The sequence below is a fragment of the Alligator mississippiensis genome, chromosome 4, assembly GCF_030867095.1.
Source record: "Alligator mississippiensis isolate rAllMis1 chromosome 4, rAllMis1, whole genome shotgun sequence".
Classification (NCBI taxonomy): domain Eukaryota; kingdom Metazoa; phylum Chordata; order Crocodylia; family Alligatoridae; genus Alligator; species Alligator mississippiensis.
In genome coordinates this window covers 94,835,797-94,855,783 of record NC_081827.1, presented here as the reverse complement: position 1 = coordinate 94,855,783, position 19,987 = coordinate 94,835,797, and the positions used below count along the sequence as shown (strand labels likewise).

The window sequence follows — 19,987 nt, the reverse complement described above, 5'->3', positions numbered from 1 at the left end:
CCTTGCTTGGGGTTGGGGGGAGTGGGAGGAGGCCAGTTGGATTCAGGGGATGCCACATGCATGTGTGAGTTTGCACACATGCACGTGGCCAGCAATATAGCCAGGCAGCATCATGGAGAGCAGCTCCCCCAGTTACCTGTAGGTAAGTCTATGGAAGGGGCATAGGCAGTGCATGGTGGGGTGGGGGGCATAGGCAACATGTGGGAGGAGGGGGGACAAATTGAGGCAGTGGTGGCAGCTCATGTTGAGCCCCTACAGTAAGGGAGGTAATGGAGCCAGGGTTGGTGCCTTTGGCTGAGACTGGGAGCTCTGCCCAGCTGGGGCAGTGCGAAGTGACCAGGGCCGGCGTGGGAATGCACAGCTGTGGGGCCCAGCCAGGGAGCAGGATGGAGCCATGAGCGGCTCATCTGGGAGGCAGGCTGGTGTGGGGGTTGGCTCCCTACCACTGTGCACAGTCCTGGGGAAGGGTCAGGTGCCAGAGAGAATGCATCAGAGGGCTGTGGGGGGCACATGACCCCCAAGATTTGTGTGCCCACACCGTGACATGGGGCTGCAGCCTGGCTGGATCAGCACCGGGCAGGAGCTGCCTTTGTGGCCCAGTGGGCAGAAACCAGTGTGGGAGGACAGAGCAAGGTGGTGAGATTCATTGCTGCCACCACCAGGACTCCCACACCAGCTGCACTGCCAGCAATGCAGAGTAATGGAGCTGGGAGCTGTGCTGCCCTCACCTCCTCCCACCGCGGAGCAGCTTGCATGCTGGGCTGTTGCTGTACCCTGCTGCCATGGCCTGCTGCCATGGCCACTGCCGCTGCTCCCCTCAAGCTGCTCATGCTGTCCCCCACACCTCCCTTCCGGGGTAGAGCTGCACCCCAGCATGCAAGTGGCTGGCAGCAGGAGAAAGTGAGGGCAGCATGCCCCCTCAGTCTATTACTCCTTATGATGGTGGTGGTGCAGCTGGTGCAGGGGTCCCAGCGGTAGTGGTGGCAGCAGTAATGAGTCTCACAGCCCTGCTCTGTCCTCCCCTGCCAGGTTCTGCCTGCTGAGCTGCAGAGGTGGCTCCTTCTCAGTGCGGGTCCAGCCAGGCTGAAGCCCTGTGCCTCAGTGTGGGTGCCCAGATCAGGTAGAGTACATGCTCCCCCATGCCCTCCGATGCATCGCCTATGGTGTTGCCTGTGGCCTGGCACCCACTCTGCCCCATACTGCCCCTGCCCTACACATCCCTACTCTGCTCCATGCACCTACCCCCTTCCCCACACATTGGGGGATGGGGTCTGGGGGTAGGGGGCAGAGGGGTGGGAGTGAGGGCCACCAGCAGGGCTGTGGGAGGTGGAGAGGTGGGGAGCTGTGGGTCAGGAGTGAGGAGCACTGGCGGGGATGAAGGTCTGCTGGTTGGGAGTGAGGGGCACCAGCAAGGCCAGGGGGTTGCAGGTCAGGAGTGAGGGGCAGCAGCAGGGCTGGGGGGCTGTGGGTTGGAAGCAAGGGGCACTGGCATATCGGGGCTACTCAGCACCACAAAAGAGTAGGGGGGCACCTGCAACTGGACCTGCATCCTCGTGAGTGAAGGGGGCAGGGAGAATTCTGATTTTCTATGATTAAAAAAAAAAAATCCAAATGCCAAAATATATAGGTATTTAGAATTTATTTTATCATTATGCTTGAAGCACTGGTAGGCTTTCGCATTGCTTTAAAATTGTAAATATATCAATAAAACACTGTGTTGAACTGATACCTATACATACATACATATATGTATACATACACAATGGAATATATAAAATGGCGTTTCATTTTAATCATGGAAAAACATGGATTTGGGGTTTTAAAATTATAGAATTTGGGAGCGGGGGGGATCAGAGAATTTTGGATTTTTAAACAGAGAAAACCAAAATTCCTGGTAATCACTATTCATGGTTTTCTCATTGTGTAGGTCTCTGTCCTCAGCTTGTCCAGTTTGATGCTTCCTTAAGCAGTTCACAGGAAGTCCATTTTCTTGGCCTTGCTTAGCAGGTTTTATTCTCCTAACTAGAACAGAGTTTAAAGAAAAAAAAGGAACAGAGGGCTGGGGGAAATTCATCAATTGCATCTCTTAACTGATATCTGGATGGTTGATTTTTTTGTGGGGGGGTAACTTCTCTCCATCTATCTGTGAGTTTAAAAGATAACTGAAAATACCAATCTCTGTTCCAGTACCATGCAAAAGTATTTTTGTACAAATCTGCTCAGAGGCAGTATAGGTTATCAGAAAGTTGTGGATGAGAAAACATAATTAAAGAATAGGCAAATCTTAGATTATGATGAGTCATCCTGCTTGTCAGAGCAAGCGATGGGGGAGAATACCACTTCCATGGTTTCTTGACCAAGCAAAACAGATTAGCATTAAGTATGAATATAATTTTGTTTGCTTAATGTCTAGACAAACAGATACTTTGTGGGTTCTTTTTTCAGATTTAAATTTGCTTCTCTTCTTTCCACTATGATTTCTGATGCTCCCCACTATTTCTTTGACACTAGACATCTTCCCTTATCAAAGTTCTGATTTATAAACATTCATAATTCCTGTAAGACTTTGCAAGGTTTTGTTTAGAACCAGCTATATCAACAGACATTGACTGAATTTTGGGGGTTGTTCATTCCTTTCTTGTGTTTCATGACTGGATGTATATTTAAAAAAATACTTCATTTTTATTATTTTCAGACCCTGTTCAATGCATCACTTCCACATCCGACAGCTGACTGCAACTTTGCACAGTATGAAATAAACAAACTTATCCCTGGCGTTGACTTGTTCTCTGATCGCTATAGAGCTGATGTACCCAGTGTAGTTGCAAGTCTGTACTTTCTTATGTTTGAATTGCATTGCTCAAAGCAAAATCTAATGGTGAGTACCACTAAAAATGTACAAGAATGAATTGTAAGCCATCACGTTCAATGTAAAATTGTTATGAAGGATCAACTTGATCCTTCAAGCAGGTGTACTTTCCTCTAGCAGAGCAAACACTGCCAAGCTTAAGAGGACAATTTCAGGGAAATCTTGAATTCTGCTACTGGGTTAAAGCAGGGGTGTTGAACATATGGCCCTTGGGCTGGATCTGGCCTACAGAGCTGTTCCATCCAGTCCCCCTGGGCTATTGGCAGACTAGGGAATACGGGAATGGGATTAGCAGGGGGCAGAGCCCCCTGCAGAATCTGGGGCCCAGTGCCCCTTTGGACATGGTTGTTGGCAACAGGAAGGGACAGCAAGGGCCATGTTGACAAAATCTAATTGCCCTACTGCTACCTAGCCTTATGGCCACTTTCTCTGCCTGCCACAGTCACTCATCCAGCTTCATTGGTGAGAGTGCAGCTGCACAGCCACTGGTCTCTGTAGGTCCTCCCATAGCTGTTTTTTGCCCCACAGATCTGGCTCACAGGGAGCCCTGTTGCCTCAATTCTCTCAGGGCACAGGGTGAGCTTGACACCCCTCGGTTAGATGGAAGAGAGTGCTCTAGGAATTGAAGGATTACCACATTTACTCAAATTTAAGATGACCCCCCCGTAATTAGATTCTATATGTGGAAAAATTATAAATTATTAAGGGGTTCTCTTTAATTCATCCCCTCCACTGCTGCAGCTGAATGACCAGCTGTGCATCATATGTTTGTTTTTGTGTAATGAACAGTTTTGCAGTCCTGTATCTCTGTACTTGCATGCTTTTTGGCATTTATGACTTGACCTATAATTTTTCTCCAGGTTTTGCCATTGTTCACGTTGTATCAATACTTTGTTTCCGAAATTTGTCGGGACCCAGTTAAATGTATTGAAGGAAGAATCCTCAAGGTAATCAAACAGACTTTCTGGCTAATGCATTATATTTTGAATAACCCTTTTATATAACTTTATTGTTAAATTAATTTGATTTAACTTTGCTCAGTATGTCTCATGGTGCTATGAACTGGAAAAGAAAATCTTATAGTTGAGCTGTTGTCCATTATTACTTATCTCTATATGCATCTTGTTGGAGCTAGAGTACTTTATGAGTGTAATTGTTATTCATTGTTGTTATTTATTATATCTATTTTATGCACCATTGTTAAGAACACCCTTGTAGCAGACTGTATACCTTGAGGGGCTGCAGCTCAGTTGGAAGCAGGCAGAGGGTGATTACAAGCCTGCCTGTATAGAGTGGGTCAGCTGACAGTGATGATTTTTAAAAGGGAGTTAAAAAGCTGCTAGGGAGAGACCAGAGAGCAAGAGAGGAAGGCTGCAGGGCTGGAGGCAAAAGTCCAAACCAGAGTACTATCCCTGCATCAGACAGTGCATACAGCTAGGAGGAGAAATCAGGAGGGCTGGCTCCTGGACAAGCCCCAAGCACCACGCCAGGGTTGCCTTTCTTCAGGGGGTTACAGAAAGGACCATGAGGAAAGCTGGGAGATCATGAGTTTGCTGGTGGGACTTGAGAAAGAAAGGGAAGCCTGGGCTCTCTCTCTGGGTCTGGAAAAAGACCCAGGGTTATTTGTATATTTGTTTTGCTGACTCTTTACATTGATTCCTGTGGGTAGAGAGTTTGTCCCAGGGAAACAAAGACTGTAAACAAAGAATGAATAAGCAATTCCCCAGCTGGCTAGCACCCTCTTAAAAATATGAATATAACATTTTCCCTTCTGCTCTTAGCTTCCTCTTTGACAAAAATTGTGTTACTCCTCTCTTGTTCTTTTTAACATTAAAAAAAATATGGCTCATATATGAATATAAATATATGAATGTGAATATATTTATTCTGTCTTGTTTATGTCCTCATTTATCATCAACACCAGTAATTCCATCAGGTTGACACAGCTTTGGTAATACATTTGTTTGCCATTTCACTAAAATTCCCTTTTTAGTTTTTTTAGTCTTGGAGATGAGTGGATTTTTAAAAACAACTATATTTGTAAGTGAAAGCTAATAGTTGTTGGTCCTGGATGATTCAAGGAAATTGTAATAACAATTAGGGGGATGGGATCAGTAAATTGAAATTGAAATAACAATTGGCTTGACTTGATTTGAACTATCCACCAAAGTTCTAACCAGACCAAATTCGAACTCAGATATTTTTCAGGTTTAGAGTAAATTTGTTCATTTTTTTTGTGAAATCCTTAACATTTGGGGTGTCACTCAGTGTAAGGGTGTTGTTACACACTAATTGTAGATGGCTCCTGGAGCTCTTAATCCCTGGATTGTCCACACACTAACACCTAACACTAGTTTTATGCACACTTTAGGTGGCTTAAAATTAAGCCATTCCAGGGCAGGGTTATCTCTGGTCCATGTTACCCAGTTCATGTTCCAGCAATGTGTGGCCCCTCTCCACAGATGAGCTGCCCAAGTTGCAGACCTCTAGCATCCCAGGATGCAGTGTCCCCTCCCCTGTCCTTCTGTTTCACGTAGATAAACTTTCCACCCCCTGATCTATGCTGCCCAGGAAGTGGTTCCAACATCAAGCCAACTCCCTCTCCTGCCCCCAGGGGTATGACCTTCCCACTCTAAAGGGTGCAAGTCTCTGCAAACAGCCTGCAAAGCACATGTCAGCTAGCCAGGCTGGAGGGCATGAACAGGTCCAGGAATCAGGTCTAGGGAGGGATGGGTAGGGGGAAAGGTAGGGGGCTGGATCAGGTCCCCCTGAGGAAAGGGCAGTAGCTCCCCAAAAAAGTGCCTTCCCTCACTGCTCCCACCTTCCATCCATCCTGGGAAGCACAGTTAGCACCTCCACGCCCTAATCTCAGATCCCAATTTTTTGAAACATGAGACCTTCTTTAGTTTACTTCCTCTTCATTTCTTTTTAAATTATCTTTTTTTACCTCTTTTTATTTTATCCTTCAGTGATGTTCTTCATTTTACCACCCTTCCCTCACCCCTTTTCCTGTCTACCTTCCACTTTATTACTCACCCCAATCCCATTAACTCTTTGTTTTACAGCTTCATGTTCCTGCCCCCCACACCCCAAACCATCTGTCGCATAGCTCCACCTTGAGCAGGAATAGAAGCCTGTCCTGGCTCACCAGCAATGTAGTGGCAATTTATAGCTGTAGCTCCTTGTTAAGCCCCTGCTTACCAGCCTGTGACCAGGCCTGAACTTTATATCTACCACTGTGCTGGACTATCACTGACCTCTGTTGCTTTCCTGACATGACTTGATGATTTGATTCTGTTGGGGAGGTTAGATGACTCTTTGGGTGAAGGTCTGTCTGGTAGGGTCACAGTTCTGCAGGGTGTTGGCTCTGGATTTAGGACCCAGATGCCTTGTTCCTAAAATCTATACAGAGATGTAAAGTCCTATCTGGTTTGGGTACGGTTACTAAAGGACTTCACCATAGACTCTTAGAAGGCACTATTATCCCTTTTTCATGCATTTTCTTTAATTCTTGTCATGCACCCCACATAAATGATGGGGTCTGGTTTCCATTGTTCTCGAATTATAGTTCCTGGGGAAATGTGAATATGGTGGTCTACTCCCCTTGCTTTCCTGGGTTCCTCCCGAAACACATCTTTGAAAGCTTGTAAAAGCTGAACTATTTCCCCTTTCTGTCCATTCTCTAAGCTTTCTTCAACTTTTACTTCCTTCTCTGATGGGCCCTTTTTGTTTTTCTGAGTTATTTCTGGTCCTAGCTCAATATTTTCCTCTTCTGTCTCTGCCCACCAGCCCTCTACTCCCTTCTAGACTTTTAACAGATTTACATGAAAGATTTGTCTTTCTCGCGAATGTCCTGGTCGTAATACCTACGCGAATGTCCTGGTCGTCATAATCTACAAGCCCTGCCCTTCTGATTATCTCAAAGGGGCCTTGCCATTTAGTTAACTATTTACTGGCTGAGATAGGTTACATCACCAGCACCCAGTCACCTACTTGGAATTCACGCTCCTTAGTAGTCCTATCGTAATTATCTTCTTGTTTAGTTGGGCTTCCTGCAAATTCTCAAGAGCTACCTGCCTGGGCCATTGTAGGCATGTTTGCAAGTCCTGACAGTGTGCCCTAGCTTCTGTAGCTTACGAAGGGGGCTGTTCCCAGCTTGCCTTTAAGGCTGTCATCAGTCTCCTTGGTTTGTGACCACAGACCAATTCAAAAGGTGAAAATTTTGTGGTGGCTTGTGCTACGTCTCTCAATCCACAAGCCCCATCTACATGGGTCCTTTTGAGCATATCTACAAAGCATTTTTTTAATAATCCCATTTAACCTCTCTATTAATCCGTTTGTTTGCGGATGATAAATAGAGGTCTGCAGTCTTTTAATTCCAAGGACTTTATAAGTGTCCTATAAGATTTTACCCATGACGTTGGTGCCTGGATTAGTCACCGCTTCCTTAGGAATCCCAACCCAGGATATCCATTTGAGGAGTTCTTCCCTCATGTGAGTCCCTGTAGCCACATACAACTGCGTCAGGTTATCTAGTGGCACAGTCAATTATGACGAGGATATATTGGTATCCTGTCCTGCTTTTTGGTAATGGTCCCATGATATAAAAACCTCTTTTGAGAGTATAGCTATGGATGAGGGGCGTAGATTGCAAAGGTGCCCTAGGTGGCCTGGCATCACTAGCTAGTTGGCAGTCCCTGCATGAGGTGCATCGTTTAGCTATCTCCTCATATAAACCTGGCAAAAAAAACCCCAACAGGATATACATGCTATTGTTTTATCATTACCCATATGCTGCTCCCCCCACCATGGGAATTATGTGGGCCATCTTCCACACAGCCTCCTTAAATACTTTAGGAACCTTCAATTGCTGTGGTTCTATTTCCTCCCCTTGCTTTTTCTTTACCCGATAAAGCAACCATTTCTCACCTTATAATAAGGTTCTAATTGGCATCTTTTTGAGTCTTGCTTCCTCCCTGTCTATCTTGGCCACTTCCTTACTCATAATCTGTTGGAATTCTTCCTCCTTAGACTGGGCTTCCTGAAACTGGGCCCTGCTTGCCACTTCTTTGAAGTTCACATCCCCTTCTTCAGATGATTTTATCTCTTCTTCCTCTAACCAGCCTTCTTCCTCCGGTCTTTCATTTCACTGTCTTACTTTTCATTTTACTCTCATGTACTGGATTCCAATTCCATCCTATAGTCATGTCACAAACTAGTCAGAGGTTACCCCTACTCTGAAATCCTAATATATTTATGGGGAGTATATATTGTCGATATTCTTGTGATTCCCCATGTGTGCATTTCACCTTCACTGGCCATACCCTCTGGAGTAAATGATGTGGGAGCAGATTGGCTCAAAGCATGGTTTGAGTGCATCCTCTGTCTGGTGTGGCCTTTATAGGTTTTCCTCCCACTGACACTGCAACCACCAGTTTTTCCCATTTTGCTATTTCTTCACAGGCCCCATAGCTACAATCCATGGCCTCTTTCTCCTCAAACTCTCTATTATGGTTGCGGGGTTCTTTATGTAGGTTGTTAGACCTTCCCTTTATAGTATTCCCATATCCACAATCTCTGGATACGTGTCCACTCTGTCTCCATCTATAGTATGTGACTTCTTTGGATATCCCTTTACTAGGCTCCTGTTTCCTTCCCTTGTTCCAATTTAAGGAGTTCCCATAGTTGTTAAAATCCTTTCCCTAGTAGACTCATTTTCAGAAAATGCAAAGGCTTCTGCCAACTTCAAAGCTTCCTTGCAGTTTTGCAGGAGGTGTCTCCTCACCCAATTCTGGGTATTTTCCTCCAGATCTTTTAAAAGCTGTTCTAATACATTCTGATATGCTACCTTCTCTCTATCATAGATCTCCGGGTTAAGCCATTTATTCATTAAGTCTCTAAGTAATTGTAAAAGTATTCTGGGCCTTTTATCTTCCTTCTGTTTTTTTGATCTAAATAAATTACTATAATGTTCTGGAGTTATCTCAAGGCAGTACAATATGGCTGCTTTAACTCTTGTGTAATCCCCTGCCTCTCTTTTCTGGGGAAGGCTTGGTAAGTTGCCTGGGCTTTCCCTATGACCAGGGCCCTAGCTGACTCACCCATAGTGATCTCTCTAGGCCCATCTGCACTGCAGCCCTCTCAAAGGTCTCTGTGTACAACTCTGGATTCTCATCCCAAGTCATTTTTGGCATTCGGAAATCAGCAGCACTACGTTGGATCCAAGCCTGCTATTATGTGGCCTGTATTTGCTGGGCTTCTAAAGATGTGCCTGTATTTTATCTATTAATGTCTTGCCCTGTACACTTGCCAATGCACCACTATGTACCAGTGCTCATTTGGCAGTATGTAACTAAGCACACTACGATTTTAGTCCTTGCCTCTGAGGTCTTGTTCTACAGCCAGTATTTATCTTGATATGCCTGTTTGCTGGCCTACGTTCTCTCCTGCCACAACTTGGATTTTATTTATTTTGACTGGGAGGCTTCCCCAGGTTAAATTCATCAGGTGAGAGTAATGGCTGTTTCCTCAGGGCTCCTACCTCCTCTTTCATCCTAGCCATTCACCAACCAGATGTTACCTCATAAAAGCTCAAAGTCCTTTTATGTCAATTCTGTGTCAATCCTAATAATCAGTCAGTTAACTTAATAAAGTCTTATTGCAATTTATCAAGGAAATGGTGTTATTAATGAACTCATGATTCAACATTTTCTGGTACCATATCTTTATTCCTGGTTATGTGACTTTCTCAGCAACGTCATAGTCTGGGTCCTGCTCCAGTGTCCTGTTTGCCAGTCCCTTCTCCTGCTTGGCGTCTGTCCACTCTCTGGGGTAGACTGCCTACGCCAGGCCAATCTTGGTCCCACAGCCAGCTGCTTTCCTTTTCTTGACTCCCAAGTTTGTGCCGGTCTTCCCCGGTTTGCTTGCCCTGATACCAGTCTTCCCTGGTGTGGCTCTTCTGGTGCCAGTCTTCCCTGGCATGGGGGCATGGTTGCCTTCGCCGGTCTTCCTCGGCTTGTTGCTCTGCTGGTGGTCTTCCTTGGCTTCCCTCCTCACAGCTATTTGCCAGTTTTCTTTTAAAGCTGGCTTGCCACTTCCAGTTAAACCAGAAGCAGCTAGCTGTACCCGCACACACAGCCAGCACGTGTTTTTAAAGCATGCTGGAGGCTATGTGGGACTCATCTGCCATTCTTCTGATATTGCTGAGCCGTCCTTCTGCTGGTGAGCAGCTCCTGTGGCCCTTCCTGGGCCAACCATTTCTCGTTGGGGTTTGACAGCTTTCTTCTTGCTGGTCCCTGCTTGGGACCTTCCAGGAGTGTGGGAGGTGTGCTCCCACAGTCTCTCTGTGGTCATCACACTGTTTCATCCACACATTCCAAGCTCATCACATGCACACCCTTCCCAAAACAGGAATTTTAGGCCCCCCTCTCTGGCCTTGTGCGTTGGTGCCACAGCATCTCATGTTATGGAACAGTGTGGTAAATGCCCCCACTTTCTCAGGCTGCGTGTATATCCATTGGTCTTGTTGTGTTAGACAGGCTGTTGGCTTCTGAAGGTTGAAGTAACCTGTGTGTGTGAGACCCAAGCTTTTAAAAATCAATTAACCCCTGCTGCCCATCCTAAACCATTCTAATGCATGGATATATATAGATATATATCTATATCTATCTATAATATTATAAAACCCGTAGTCTGTCTGTCCATAACACTTCATTTGCACTCTGATTGGTTGTCTGAAACAACCAGTCAAAGTACTCCAAGAGCGTTCTGGACAGGAGGCAGTGGTAGAGCGCCGCCACAGAGCTGAGGGTGAGGCCAGCACTGCTGGCCTTGCCCCCCCCCTTCTTCTTGGAGGTGGCGGTGGCAGGTGGAAAGGGCCCAGACACCAAGTGGTGGTGGGGCAGGGAGCTGCCCTGGGCCCGACATGGTTGTGGGGGAAGGGAAGAGCAGGCCCAGGCCCAGGCTCGACGTGGCCGGGGGGGGAGGAGTGGGCCCGGGGCTGATGTGCTGCGGGGGGAGGGGAGGAGCAGGTCTGGGCCTGACCCAGTGGGGGATGAGAGGAGGAGTGGGCCCAGACCTGACACAGCTGGGGAGGTGGGGAGCAGAGCCAAACCCCAAGTGGTGGGTGGGAATGTGTTAAACAGGCCTGGATGAAGGAGGGAGGTGGACACAGGGCTCTGTCCCCCCCACTGCCCCGCCCATCATTCTTGACGGGCAATTTGCTTTTATATATATATATATACATACACCCCCCCCATAAGCCAATTCCCAAAAAGCAAACCTTTAAATACCCTTTTTAAGCCATCACAGGGCTTCACTTTCCCTATACCCTGCCTCTCTCCTCGTATACCCTGCCCCTTTCCTCTTAGGCCTGTGATGGAAATTCCCAGTTCATCTGTAATGGGGATGCCTATCAGGGTCCAGTCTCTGAACTCCTGGATCTTTTTAGTCTTTTGCTCACTGGCGCTTCTTCTCTTGCTGAATGCTTTCCCTTATGAAACTTAGAAACTCATTTAAGTAGTCCTTAGATCAATTTATTTATTATTCCCCTGGCCTTCCCCTCCACCTTACTTCAGGCTTTACAAAATCAGTTCCCTTGGAGATGCTGAGGTAAAGGCTGTGCGGCTGTTCCTAATCACTAGTCAGTCTCCTCTGTGCCTCTCCTTCTCAACTATAATTCATTCACACTGATAAAATAAATCATGGCTTATTTCTTAATCACGGACTCAAATTCATTCAAATTTCATAAAATAATCACTTTTTCTTTGAGTACTGTATCGCCATTTAGTTAGGCTGCATAAATCAGTCCTGAATTCTTCTTTCACTTCTCCTCATGCTTACTGGGCAAATCTCTCCCTTGCCTTGGCACCAGTCCCACTGGGTCCCATCCTCCCTCACTCTACTGGTTTCTGCTGGCTGTTCTGGGGAATGTCTCCCTTTTTGCCTTGTCTTTAGTGTGGCCATAGAGACCCACACTGCCTGCTGTCTGCTTTACTTATCTTTTCCCGAGGAGCTTTGGATCCTCATTCAGAGCTCGTTTGGGCCTTGGTGGCTCCCACCAGTTCAGCTGCCTAGATCTTCTTTTTTCTCCAATCTATGCAGCTCCTGGTTTTGCTGGTTTCTCTTAACTGAGAGCCCCCATCTGGCCTCTTCTTTAAATGGCCTGGTCCACCTTCCGAGCCAATCAGAACAGGCTCCCTGGGGCACCTGGTCCCGTGCCTCTGGGGCCTGTCCCATCTCCTGTTTCCCCTCCTGAACCCTTTTCCAGTGCATTGGGAACAGGCTGCTATTCCAGGCCCACCCCAGTAAGTCCCTTGCTGCCTTGGCTGGCGCTATGGGTCTGGAGCAGGTGCTTGACTCCAGCCCCCACTACACAGTCTTCTAGTGACAAGTCACAGCTGTGCAGGTGGGAGACTGTCAGAGAAGAAGTTTATACTTTAGATATGCCTGCTCCAAAGTTGAGCTAGCACTAACATCAGTCAGCATTTGAGCAGTTCAAAGTGCAATGTGTAACAAGGCCTTAAGACATACAGGATTGCTCTCTACCAGAAAACATTCTCCATTAATTTTGTCATTCTTAAAGGATCAAATCTACTTGGCAGTTTCACTTAATATATTTTAATGTGAATAAAAGGAATAGCTTAGAAAAATCCCCAAATCTAAAACTTAGTCTCTTTATTCTTTACAGTTTAAAGTACTTACAGATTCAGGATTTTTTACGGAGGCCTTAAACGAACTGAGTCTGCTTAATCATGGAGAAAGAACTCCCTGGAAACTACCTACAGGCTGCAGACCTTTGGGGAAAAATATGGTAATATACATACATTTTAAATGATCTACACCTTTTTATGCTACTAATCTATAGCATTTGGTTCTCTTTCTTAAAATTAAAAAGATCCAAAATTTTCACATGCAGCATAGCCATTTCTACTTCCTAAAAGCTTCTAATGTCCTTGCCTCTTTCAGTGTGCAGTTTAGATATCTGGCATTGAATGAGACAGAGATCTTTTTATATCTATTACATACAAGCAATTTGTAATATATTATAATACATTATGTAATATATATATTTCATTGTATTACCTCTCTGCATGTGGGGTGTAGAGGGAGAATGGTAAAGTCATTTCATTGTGTTATTGAGAGAGCTTTGCTCTAGATTCATGGTAAAAGCTGGCTCCAGCAGACCTCGTTGTTTGGCCATTTAGGCTGGGGAGTCAAAGATGGCTAGATGTGATGCTGGTTGCATTGCTCCCTTGTGTACTGTTGCTACAGAAAGTACCAATTAGTACACCACATTAGGCATGTCTACACAAGACACTATGTCACCATGCCGACCTATGCCCCTGCACAGTATCAATGAACTACTGTGCAGTAGGGTCAGAAATGGTCAGTAGGGTCAGTATATCTAGACTTCCAAAAGGACTTTGATCTAGTATTCCACAATGTCCTTGTAAAAAAATTGGAGGATTGTGGGCTTAACTCCAAGACAGTCAGGTGGGTGAGAAACTGGCTGCAGGATAGGACCCAGAGAGTTGTAGTGAATGGATCTGTGTCATCTTGGTGAGAAGTGGGCAGCGGTGTCCCGAAGGGGTCAGTGGTTGGTCCAGTACTTTTCAACATCTTTATTAACGATTTGGATGTGGGGGTGAAAAGTTCACTGGCCAAGTTCGTGGACAACACCAACAAGCATGGTCACGCTTAAAGATAGACTACAGATACAGGCAGACCTAGACAGGCCAGCAAGTTGGGCGAATTGGAATCTGATGAAGTTCAACGTTGAGAAATGTAAAGTGCTCCACCTCGGGACGAGCAACCCTCAACACAGTTACAGGCTTGACAGCACCAAATTGACTAGCACCATGAATGAAATGGACCTGGGGGTAATAATATACCACAGTATGAATATGAGCTGGCAGTGCGATGCTGTAGCCAGTAGGACAAATAATACTCTGGCATGCATCAATTGATGCATCTCCAGCAAAACCAAGGAGGTGATTATTCTGCTCTGCTCAGCACTGATCAGACCACAGCTGGAGTACTGCATCTAGTTCTGGGCACCACATTTTAACATGGACGTGGACAAACTTGAGAGAGTCCAAAGAAGAGCCACCCGTATGATCAGAGTCTTACATGGCAAGCCATAGGAGGAAAGGCAGAGTGATTTGGGACTCTTCAGCCTGAAGAAAAGAAGGCTGAGACGGGACCTGGTAGCAGCTTTGCTACACTAGGGGAGTACATCAAGGGCTCAGTGAGCAACTATTGACCAGGGCACGGGAGGGGAAAAACTAGGAGTAATGGCCACAAACTCCTATAAGACCAATTCAAGCTCAACATTAGGAAAAACTTCTTCACATTCAGGGTGTCCAGACTGTGGAGTAAGTTCCCTCCAGAGATGGTGCAATCACTTACCCTGGAAATCTTCAAAAGGAGACTTGACAGTCACCCTGCTGGGGTCACCTGACCCCCAGTTATTTTTTCTGCTTGGTGCAGGGAGCTAGACCCAATGATCTTCTGAGGTCCCTTCTAGCCTTACAATCTATGAATACGAAGATATTCTAAAGTCCAAGGTAAATATTGAATCATTTATTCAGTTACTTTGTGTTATGAAGCCTATGCAATGAGTACAGCAGACGTGATATAGAAGAATAATATGTGATCATATAATTAAAGACTCTTAGTGAAATCCTAATTGTATTTAAGTCAAAATTCTGTTGTGGGGCCCAGTTTTCACCCTTCTTTATAAAGCCAGCAGAGTGAAAAATGTGTACACAAAATTGATTTTGTCATTTTCTGATTGTGGAATATTTTATTTGTAATTTTAACTTTCTTTTAAGTTAGTCACTTGCAAAGCTTCCATATATATGTATATCTATGTGTGTGTAATATATACTGTATATGTACCGTATGTAGACACAGTGTATTTTCTTGAATACAACAATTTTTTGCAGTTGTACTACAGGAGAAGCTTGTAGCCCTTTAGAAGGACTGTTTTCATCTGAAATTTGGTTAGTCCCAAGAGATGAGTAAAAAATAGTTTTATATACCAAAGTGGCTCTGAGTTCCCTGCAAGTTTTATAGTAATATGACAGTCCTCTTGTTCTAAAGTGTTTTCTTCCCTGGTTGCAATGTGAAAAACTCATACAAGCTATAGTGGGAAGAGAGTGATTGCAAAGAAGTGAAATGGACTAAGTAGGATGCAAAGTAAGGGTAAAGTTGCATGTTACACCTAGACCATACTAAATATGTGGAAAGTTAAGTGGTACTAAAGTTAGAATGAGCAGTCTCATGTTAAGGGTTAATACCGTTTCTTGTCTGCACAGTTCTGATTTACCATTAGAAGGCTGGCAAGCAGGGGTGCAGCTAGGAGACAGGGCACTTGGGCTCTATCCCTGCTCTGGTTAGCAGGGAGGGGGCTGGAAGACGTGGTCTGCAGCAGCAGGAGCTTGGAGCTGGGAGGTGAAGAGGCATAGGGGCTGTGGCTTTCCTTTGCAGACCACCATCCAGGGGTGGAGGGGAGGGGTAGAGCCCTCCACCACTGTTGACCTGACTCCAGCCCCACAGAGCAGCCCTCTTTCCCCACCTGCTTCCCCAGGGTGGAAATGTAGAGGCCTACAGAAGGAAGTCATAGCCCACATGCCTGCATGGCTCTGCACCTCCCAGCTCCATGCTCCTGCCACTGCAACCCCAATCCTGGTGCTGGCAGAGTCCTGCCTGCTTCTAGATAGTACCACACCCTAGGCAGTAGAGTTTAGAAGGGTGCTAATGACTCCTTCACACAAACTCCATGGGGTTATGGGTTAACAGACTGAATTTCCTTCAAGCATAATATACTACTGTTACTTCCTAGAGGGCACAAACATAATACATATACACTTTTTAAAGAAAATCATTGCTATATAGTAGTATTTTTTGCTCTCATTCTGAAAATCATCTCAATTCAGGACAGGCCTTGTACATGCACTTAAGCCTCATTTAAGTGTTAAGACTTAATTGCTTTCCTGAATTCCTGCCTAACAACATACTATATTAACACAATAATGCTACATCAGTTTTCTTCCCCCACCCTTTACATTAAGTAGCAGTTCACATATTATTCATTGTTACATTTTGTTTAATTACAGGTCTTTCAGAAATTTGATCCATCAAAATCACTCTTGTCCAGTGTAAATTTACAGGTAAGAAAACACCTTCCCCTCTAAAGTTTTGTCTCTGAAGCACACCATGCTCCTCTGCCTCCTAAACCAGAAGGAATGGAGCCATGCCCACTTGATACTGCAGGTAGCCTAGTCAGGGTGGGGTTATTAACACTCACATAACAGAGCTATGCAGATGTTGTTACAATTCTTCTGGTCGAGGCAGTGCATACAGGGCAGCTTGATATGTTCATAGAGCTAAAATGCTAAAACAGAGCATGACTGTGTACCTTTATGGCATCAGTTAAACATTTCAGGAACTGTAGGGCTTAGTTTATTTTGTAATATATAGTTTCTATATGACCTTGCATTTTCTATTATATTCACTGTAAAAGCTTCCCTTTATTATTATAATAAGGGACATTCTCTAGCACTTTAATATTAAACTTCACAACAGACTGCTCAGGAAATAAGTTAGTGCTATAATCACCCACTTTTTTTTCATTGTGACATAGAAAGATTGTGAGTTGACCAAAGTAGATGACTACCCCCTTAGGTTCCATTATGAGATCTGATTTCTAGCATATATACCTCCTTATGCTACTGAGAACTTCCTCTAGTTTTGTTATTCCTTTCAATACTATTTCAGAAGATTTTTTAATGGCAGAATGGCAGCTGAAATCTATTGTGGGGGGAAAAAAAAGGAAAGGTCACAAAATCTATAATCTACTTAATGAATAGTCATGCCTAATATTAATGAAAGATGCATGCTAACTGTTGATTCATTTTCTACTTTTTTTTTTTTTTACTTTGTCTCCCTACTGCTATATGAAAGACCTACACAGATCACAGGGGAAAATGACTAACTGAATGTGCAGGAGAAATAATGAAGCAGACTGATTATAAAAAATGTACTGTAAACAAACTGAGGAGAGAAAAAAACTATTTCCCCCCATGATTTAATTGATTTACAGTTAGTTTGTGTGTTGTTTGTAATAATCAAAGTGTAGCAGACAGAAGTGAGATTTCTAACTGGCCAGCTTCCCTTCCTTAAAAAGCTTATTTAAAAATGTTTTATGTCAGTTTGAAGGTACATGTGCAATCTTCAATTGATAATTGAAACACTGGCTCAAGATCTCTCCTTTCTTGGGTCTGCTGTGCTGTGGTATATGATTTTTTGGAAGGCATTTAAGCTTTCCTGCTTCTAAGGTTCATCTAGTATGAGGCTGTTAAATTACTTGAGTGTTTTGTGACTTCAGTTAAACTATTTCTATTCAGTGTGTAGCCCTTGAAGAAAGGGCTATATAATTGCCCCCAAAAAGTATCTTTGTGTTTTTCTTTCTTTGTAGATGAGAAGTAGGTGTTTAATGGAACCAGGGTTTCACCCATCTTTTTAAGGCAATGGAAGTTTGCCATTGACTTAAATGAGATCAGGAATTCACCTCTCTATTGGACAGCTTTCTGCTGATCCCTAGTGTTAATGTATTGTGCAGAAATGTTATTTTATGAGGTCAACAGACAGAGCTGTTATACATTGCTTTTTAAACCATATATAAGCATTGTAGAGTGTTAGTAAGCAGATCTCGGAAGGGACCCTCTGATTCCATGGGCATTCTTCTGCTGCAGTCAAGTCATCACTTTTCTCTGTCACAACTTTTCTGTGTCCATTTTCCTATCTGAGAAGCAGGGATGATAATAATTCTTTCACTTCAGAGGGCCATGGCTTGTGAGGGGGGATGCTTACAAATTATTATTATTATGAATAATAAAAAAGAATCATTTACAGATGAGGAGTTATTGTCTATCCTGTGGGAAGAACATTTCTATTATTAGTTTTGTGCTGCAGGTTTAGTTTGGGGCTTTCTCTTGAGGAGGGGGATCAGGTAGACATGGTGCAAATTATAGCAGTTTGTTTCATGCCTTAACCTTTCTAAGGAGGGTCACTTTTGTGGGCAGAGTTTAGATTTGGGGCTGAGATTTCTGAAATAAAGGTTATTTGTGATCACCTTTGTTCAAAAGACTGCTGTATGCAGTGTTAATAATAATAATAGTAGTAGTAGTGATAACAAAGTAACACTAAGGCTAGGGACAGAAGTTACACATAAACCAGTTTAAAACTAATTTAAACCTGTAATAGAAACTGGTTTAAACCTGTAACAGGACACAAGTTCAGTGCACATAAACCAGTTTCAAAATGACCAAAACTGGTTTAAGATAAACCTGGTTGAATGTAGTATCAGACTTAATTGATTTGGGTCAAACCGGTTTATGGAATGTCTGTCCCAGACCCCTTGCTGGTTTAAGATAAATCAGAGACCCCCAGCATCCCAGCATGCTTTTCAGCCCAGAAAAGCTTGTCTGCTCCAGAGACCAGAGCTGGCCCTGCCCCTCTGCTCTGTAGCTGAAGCAGGGGTGGGAGCAAGGCCAGGTGGCCCAGAATGGCCCCCTGAGGCAAAGGGGGCGGGGAAGGGGTTTATTTCCCCCCTCCCTCCCTTCTTCCCCTGGAGGACGCCAGCTGGGGTCTGCCTGACCAGGGTGGAACAGCCCCTGTAAAGCATTCCCCTCCCCCTCCCCTGCCCCTGGAGCAGCAGCGGGGTGTGGCCAGCCCTGGCAGCAGCCTCAAGCGAACACGGATGGAGAGGGGTTTAATTCCCCCCTCCCTCTCCCGTCCCACTGGCATGGAACCCAGCCAGGGTATGTCAAGCTTTTCCCCCCTGTTCATGGCTCAGCACAGCCCGGGACCCCCAGAGCCTCCCTCTCAGCCAGGGGGCAATCCTGCTGTACCTTCCCAGCTACTGGGGCTGGCGTTTCGCTTGGGGCAGCCCACGAGCAAAGACCAGACCGTGGGGGAGGGAAGGGAGCAAAACGGCGCCAAGCCCAGGTGGGGACATGCAGAGGGATTGCGGCGGTGGTGGCTCCATCCTGGATGCGAGCCCTGCCAAACAGAGGGACCCAGGCTAGGGGGAGATGGGAAAAGCGGCTCAAGTGTGTCTGCACTAGCCTGGGGCAGAGCTGAGCATGCAGCTGGAGGAGCAGCTTCTGGCCTGTGGCTCCTTCTACCCACTGGAGTACAGCGCCTGGGCTGGCCCTGGCCCTTGCAGCAGCACACCCGGTACAGATTTGCCACCTTACTCCCAAGCGCTACTACCTGCATCTTGCAGGCTGCTGGGTGCTGACCTGGGCATGCTATGCTCGCTCTTCTCCTACCCAGACACAGCATGGCCCCATGTACCAGGCACAGGGTGTTACCTGTATGCCTTCCCCACTGCTGCCCTGGCTATACTGGTAGGTGCTGCCAAACTGCAGCTAGCCACTGGGCAGGCAGTAGTGGTGGGGAAGCTGTAGGGGTAGCGCCTGGTACCTGGTATACAGGGCCGTACTGTGCCTGCAGCTTCCCTACCGCCGCTCTCTTGGGGGTGGCCAGATGCCAGCCCGGTGTGGCCCCCTGAGGTGAAGGGAGCAGGGAGGGGGTTTATTTCCCTCTCCATCCCCTCTCCCACCAAGGGACCACAGCTGGGGTCTGGTAGCCCTGGCCACTGCCTCTGTCACTTGCCCCCAGCTACGCAGACCCTGGCAGGGGTTCACTGGGAGGAAAGGGGAGGGAGGGGGGCAGTAAACTGCCTCCCTGGCCCCTTTGCCTCAGGGGGCCATGCAGGCTGATGTCTGGCCACACCCCTTCCCCTACTGCTGGAGCAGCGAGGGGAGAAGGACCCTGATGGGGCAGCGGCCCCTGTTATGGTGTCCTGGGGAGAGCATTCACTTTTGTATTCACTTTTAGTTGACTAACCTGGAAAGATTGAATCAACTTGGCCTTGGGCTTTTTAAATGTCTGTCCCTAGTAGAGTATACCTAGACTCACTCATTTTTCCTCCAGTTGGAAACTGGCCTGCAAAGCTCTGGCATATGCTTCCATGGGGCATATTATGTTAGGGAAAAGAAATAACAATTTTTCCAAAGTGGCAAACATCTTATTACTCTGTTCTAG

General features: G+C 45.6%; 1 protein-coding gene across 6 annotated transcripts in view; it reads left to right on the top strand.

Annotated features, from left to right (window-relative positions):
* Window positions 1-19,987, top strand: part of CFAP54 (cilia and flagella associated protein 54) — a 250,254-nt gene that overhangs the window by 154,368 nt on the left and 75,899 nt on the right. For all 6 annotated transcript variants that reach the window (XM_019480938.2, XM_019480941.2, XM_019480937.2 and 3 more), the window contains 4 exons: window positions 2,696-2,878; window positions 3,730-3,816; window positions 12,558-12,680; window positions 15,991-16,044. In XM_019480938.2, coding sequence (XP_019336483.2) covers window positions 2,696-2,878; window positions 3,730-3,816; window positions 12,558-12,680; window positions 15,991-16,044 — 447 coding nt within the window. The remainder of the gene's footprint in view (window positions 1-2,695; window positions 2,879-3,729; window positions 3,817-12,557; window positions 12,681-15,990; window positions 16,045-19,987) is intronic.